Source organism: Diaphorina citri, unplaced genomic scaffold, assembly GCF_000475195.1.
Source record: "Diaphorina citri unplaced genomic scaffold, Diaci psyllid genome assembly version 1.1 scaffold2900, whole genome shotgun sequence".
Classification (NCBI taxonomy): domain Eukaryota; kingdom Metazoa; phylum Arthropoda; class Insecta; order Hemiptera; family Psyllidae; genus Diaphorina; species Diaphorina citri.
Genome location: NW_007380313.1, coordinates 1 through 6082, shown reverse-complemented (window position 1 = coordinate 6082; position 6082 = coordinate 1). Strand labels below are relative to the sequence as shown.

Genomic DNA, 6082 nt, shown 5'->3' with positions numbered 1-6082 from the left:
TGTTGTTGTTGTTGTTGTTGTTGTTGTTGTTGTTGTTGTTGTTGTTGTTGGTGAAATATCTTTTTGATACCTAACTAAGCCTTTAGTAGTTTAGTCACTAAAAAAGCGGTCGAAATACTGCTAACTGTAAAAAATACAGGAAAATACCGCTAACCGTTGTTCCGATGTTCATAAAAATTACTAATTGGGGGGTTAGGTATAGGTAGGACGTAGGTATACACGTAATAAATTCTTATATAGAATACCTCTAACCGTTTAGTGAAAACCGCCAAAAAAAGGTTATTTCCGCCTGTGGGCGGAGCCAAGTGCATCTTTTGCCGAATTTCAGATTTTTCCCTTTACTTACTCATCAAGACCTACCATCCTGCCAAATTTCAAGTTTCTACGACATCGGGAAGTGCCTCAACATTTTGATGAGTGAGTGAGTCAGTCAGTTGTAAAATTAGCGATTTTCAAACCGTTTTTTCTACCCCTTCCGGTAAGGCTAGAACTTCGGAATTTCGCAGGTATAATAAGGAAGTATAGGTTAACACATGGTCCAAATTTCGTGAGATTACATTGAAAATTGACGGAGTTATGATAGGGGTGAAAATGCGTCGAAATGCTTCGTGTAATATACACACTGGCGTGCTCAGGCCAGAACTTGGCCTGGCGCACTGCCGTGCGCCTAGATACAATGTCTGTGTCCGAGAGAAGTGAAGGAGAATGGGAGACAGTCGAGGACACGGACGCCGACATATACATGAAGGAGGGGCGGCCCAGGTCACCCACGAGTCACGACCCGCTGGGCGAACCTCCCGGGGAATCCCCTATTTCTCCTTCTTCCATTTATTTACACGGTAACTACACTAGAAAATGATTAATGCGACTTTACAATGTCACTTAACTAGTAGGTAAATTTATTTACAAAAGTTTAATAATTAATGAGGAAACTAATCGGGAAAAAGTACTTAAAGATAATAACGATGTTTACAAAAGTTTAATAATTAATGAGGAAACTAATCGGGAAAAAGTACTTAAAGATAATAACGATGATAATTTACAAAAGTTTAATAATTAATGAGGAAACTAATCGGGAAAAAGTACTTAAAGATAATAACGATGATAATAATAATAATAATAATAACAGCACCACTTTATTGTCTATCGATTCGAAAGTTATTCAGAACAAGGACGCACAACTCCCCGAGCGTAAGTATTCTACCAAGTGCTCCCGACCACAATATTAGCAAGACTGTAGAAAGAGAGGATCGGCGGGAAGGACTCTGGGCTCGGAACTACCGCTATCCCTCTGTCCTTCGCCTACACTTTTTCTGGTTACTTAAACTCTTATATGGGTGAAATGCTGACGACCGTACTGGTTGTCCTTGTTCCGATGCTTTATCGGTTTTATAATGTAGCGCCCACATACATATATATATATAAAAAAAAAAAACAAAAATTGTCTGCGGCGCAGTTAATTTGTAATAAATGAGCTACATCTTGTACAGGGTTTCTACCAAAATGAAAAAAAAAAAACAAAAATTGTCTGCGGCGCAGTTAATTTGTAATAAATGAGCTACATCTTGTACAGGGTTTCTACCAAAATGAAAAAATAAAATTCCCTGACTTTTCCCGGTTTTCCAGTCCATTTTTTCAAAATTTCCAGTCTACTATTTCAAGATTTTTCACCCTATTCCCACTACGCCGCAGCCGATTTTTTTTTCTTTTTTTTTACAAACATGAAACTGAAGCTTTTAGTTATTCAGTCTATGAATGGTTAACAGGAAAAGGGGCGAAATTAGGAACAGTACCGCAGGCGAAATTTTTAAATATTGTGACCTTCTAAATTTTGGTATATAAATATTTTTAAAAGAAGCATAGTTAGATACCTATCGAAAACGCAACATTTGGCGCCGCAGGCGAATTTTGCAAAGGTGTAATCTTCAGCGCCGGAGGCGAAATTTTTCAGTAGGTATGTAGTCTATGTAGGTACACTGTAGCTGGCCATGAGTCAGATTTTTTTTTATGCAATAAATCTAATATATAAAAATGAATGTGTGTGTGTGTGTTTGTTCGAACTTTATGCCTGGCCAAACCGCTCATCCGATTGCTATGAAACTTTGTCAACTTATTGCTTGCACTCCCGTGAAGGTTATGGGCTATTTTCCGGTTCGTTTTCGTCAGGAAGCAGAGACTGCGAGAGAGAAATGTTCCGCTCTCGACCAACATTCGGTGCCTCGGTGGTGTAGTGGTCAAGGCGCTCGACTGGTAAACAGGAGGGCGTGGGTTCAATCCCAGCCGAGGTATGGAATACCTACCTCGGTGGTGTAGTGGTCAAGGCGCTCGCCTGGTAAACAGGAGGGCGTGGGTTCAATCCCAGCCGAGGTATGGAATACCTACCTCGGTGGTGTAGTGGTCAAGGCGCTACCTACCTCGGTGGTGTAGTGGTCAAGGCGCTACCTACCTCGGTGGTGTAGTGGTCAAGGCGCTACCTACCTCGGTGGTGTAGTGGTCAAGGCGCTACCTACCTCGGTGGTGTAGTGGTCAAGGCGCTACCTACCTCGGTGGTGTAGTGGTCAAGGCGCTACCTACCTCGGTGGTGTAGTGGTCAAGGCGCTACCTACCTCGGTGGTGTAGTGGTCAAGGCGCTACCTACCTCGGTGGTGTAGTGGTCAAGGCGCTACCTACCTCGGTGGTGTAGTGGTCAAGGCGCTACCTACCTCGGTGGTGTAGTGGTCAAGGCGCTCGCCTGGTAAACAGTATCTCAAAAACCGTTGGTTCTAGCGAAAAAAGTATTCCGATAATCCGATCGATTTTGTTCGAAATTAAATTCCCTACATAATTGTTACTTACCGTTGTGGCACCAGAAGGGCGTAAGTCGCGAGTTTCAAGGTTTTTTGCAATTATTTCAAAAACCGCAAATCCTAGCGCAAAATTAACCATCATGAATATTGTTGTGGACGTAATTTCCTACAAAAATGACTCGAAGCACTTTCTTATAGGAGCAACCGTTTTCCCGGAAAATGCGTTCAATAATTCAATATAGGTACATGCTGTTCACTTCTCATTTCATTCTCCTATGCATTTAGCATAGGGAAAATGCATGTAAAAAGTGTAACAATGTTTTTGGAGCCTCACAAGTTTCCAGTTGACATTTATTAATAAATGTCAACATTTTCAAATTAATATCTACCTTTAAATACAGTACCTATTATTAACATGAAAATAAAAGGAAAACATTGCCAAGTTGAAATTGAGAGAAGGTTGAAGGAATTCCAAGTTGAAATTGAGAGAAGGTTGAAGGAATTGAGATCCAGCATTTTCAGCAGACACGAAAAATTGGGAATGCAGACTTGGCCTTAATTTTCTGATCTCACCACTTTTATAGGCCGACATTTTTACTTTCTATTACTACAGTATACAGTTTAGCGGCTATACTGTAATGAAAGTATTGCAATCGGTCCAAATTTTCAAAATCGGGAAATGGGTGGAAATATCCGTTTTGGGGTCCCCTGATAATGAAAGTATTGCAATCGGTCCAAATTTTCAAAATCGGGAAATGGTTGGAAATATCCGTTTTGGGATCCCCTGATGTCAAAAAAGTGATTTTTATCGGTCCAAATTTTCAAAATCGGGAAATGGTTGGAAATATCCGTTTTGGGATCCCCTGATGTCAAAAAAGTGATTTTTAGAATCGGGAAATGGTTGGAAATATCCGTTTTGGGATCCCCTGATGTCAAAAAAGTGATTTTTAGCCCATGGTCTGTACGTATGTATGTTTTGGGATCCCCTGATGTCAAAAAAGTGATTTTTAGCCCATGGTCTGTACGTATGTATGTATGTATGTATGTATGTACGTATGTATGTGTTATATTCTTAAGAACAACAGAATATGTGCTGGCCAAAACCAACCCAAATGTATACTACATTACTCCCCCCTGAATGGAGTTCACATATGACCTCTTCATCTGGTCTACATGTCGCTTGCAGGTTGACCCATCTCTCAGCTTGATCAAATAATTGAACTGACCAATCTTCTTAACAACTTTACCAACAAACCACTTAGGACCGGGTTGGTAATTTCTGTACTGAACCATAGTACCAATCGGGAAAGAACGCTTTACACATCTTTTGTTGCGTGATGTGCTTTTAGGTACCTTTTTCATCAAGGTCAGGGTATTCCGCATCGGTCTTCCAAACATTGCTTCAAATGGACTCACCCCTGTAGAAGAGTGAGGACTTCTTCTGTATTGAATAAGAAAGTTCTGAATTTTGGACTCCAAGGTTCCACCATCCTCTGACATTTTTCTCAAACTTTGTTTCATGCTTTGCACTCCCCTCTCTGCTAATCCATTTGAAGAGGGATGATAAGGAGCAGAAGTCAAGTGTGAGATACCCTGTTCCCTGAGGAAGTCTTCAAATTCTTTAGAGGTGAATTGGCTGCCATTGTCACTGACCAAGGTCACCGGTAATCCAAAACAAGTGAACAACTGTCTCAGCTTGTTAATTACCCATGTGGAAGTTGTAGTCTTCGTGACAAATAGTTCTGTCCATTTACTATAGGCGTCCACAATCACCAATATCATTTGTCCTTTGATAGGCCCGGCAAAATCTATGTGGATTCTTTGCCATGCACCATCTGGCAACTCCCAGGGATGTACCTCTACCTTAGCATTTTCATTCGCATTCACACTGCAACTTGAACAAGAACGAGCTACACGTTCTATTTCCTTATCCATACCTGACCAATAGCAGTAACTTCGGGCAAGCGCCTTCATTTTTACTATTCCCTGGTGAGCAGTGTGTAATTCATCTAAGACACGCTTCCTGAGTGCAGAGGGAATCACGACTTGTTGCCCTCGTAACAAACATCCATGCTCAAGAGTAAACTGATTGTCCTCATATCCCAGTGATTTGAGACTGGTACCCTGTTCCAGAGCATTTACGATTTTACTGCGCGACGACCTCTGTTTGGTTCAGAATTGAAATGCTGACCGCTTTTTGACTGAGCATTCTTGACTAAACTGAATGTTTCCACTGGGATGAAAGGTTGGCTGATATTAGAACTCTCTCGTTTAGATAACTCTATAGCTGATGCCTTCTTTACAATAGCATCAAAGGTGACACCATATTCATCTAATAATAGCTTCTGCCTAATCTCAGGGTCTTTTAAACCTCGGATGAATTGTAGTTTTAAGAAAAGCTCATCAATAAGTTTTCCACAGTCGCATATGAAGTTACAATTAACTGTCATATTTCTCAGAGCTACACAATACTCCTGGACTGACTCTGAGTCACTCTGAACCCGGGATATGAACTTATGTTGCTCCACGTAGATATTTTTCTGTCCATCCAACAAGTTTTTCAATATAGAAGACAATTCTTCGTAACTTTTGTCCTTCGGGTCAGATGGCAGAATTGTGGCACAGAGGTCCTTATGAACCCTAGGGTCCAAACTATTCAATAGTACCAGGGCCTTGTTGTGCTCATCAGAACATGATATCAAATCCAGATAAACATCTAATCTATGCAAGAAATTACTTACAGTTTCAAATTCCGGATCATAACTTTTGAAGTTCACTTTACCAGCATGTACTTGATGGCACTGGTGACTAGATGAAGAAGGTTCTGACTCATTTGTCTTTGCCTTTGAGATCAGAGTTCTCAACTTCATTAGGAGATTCTCCCAGTCGCGATTGAAAGTCCTCCGCACTTGGGATTCCAACTCCAAAGCTTCCACGTCATCTTTCTTCAATAATTGTTCCTCGATTCCATCTTGAAGTTCTTCGAATTTCCCATTGGCCGCCTCCACTTCTTGCCTTCTCAGCAGCAGTCTCTCGTAGTCGATGCATTCATCGCTGACGTCTTCTACATAAGTAGCTAGTTTCTCCATGAGAACCGCCCTTCTATGACAGAGCTGCTTTAAAGACATGTTGGGACGTTTCAAACCTCGTCGCCACTGTTATATTCTTAAGAACAACAGAATATGTGCTGGCCAAAACCAACCCAAATGTATACTACAGTATGTATGTACGTACGTATGTGTGTACTACAGGTTTAAATGGGAAATTTTGAAAAGGTGGTATACAAAATATCTCAA

The 6082-nt window shown here is 40.9% G+C and overlaps 1 protein-coding gene across 1 annotated transcript in view; it reads right to left on the bottom strand.

Annotated features, from left to right (window-relative positions):
- The window catches only part of LOC103519714 (phospholipase B1, membrane-associated-like), a 26076-nt gene extending 21316 nt beyond the window's left edge, over positions 1-4760 (bottom strand). Inside the window, exon 1 of the mRNA XM_008484804.3 lies at positions 4203-4760. Within this exon, the coding sequence (XP_008483026.2) occupies positions 4203-4760 (558 nt within the window). The remainder of the gene's footprint in view (positions 1-4202) is intronic.
- Positions 4761-6082: the final 1322 nt, after the last annotated feature.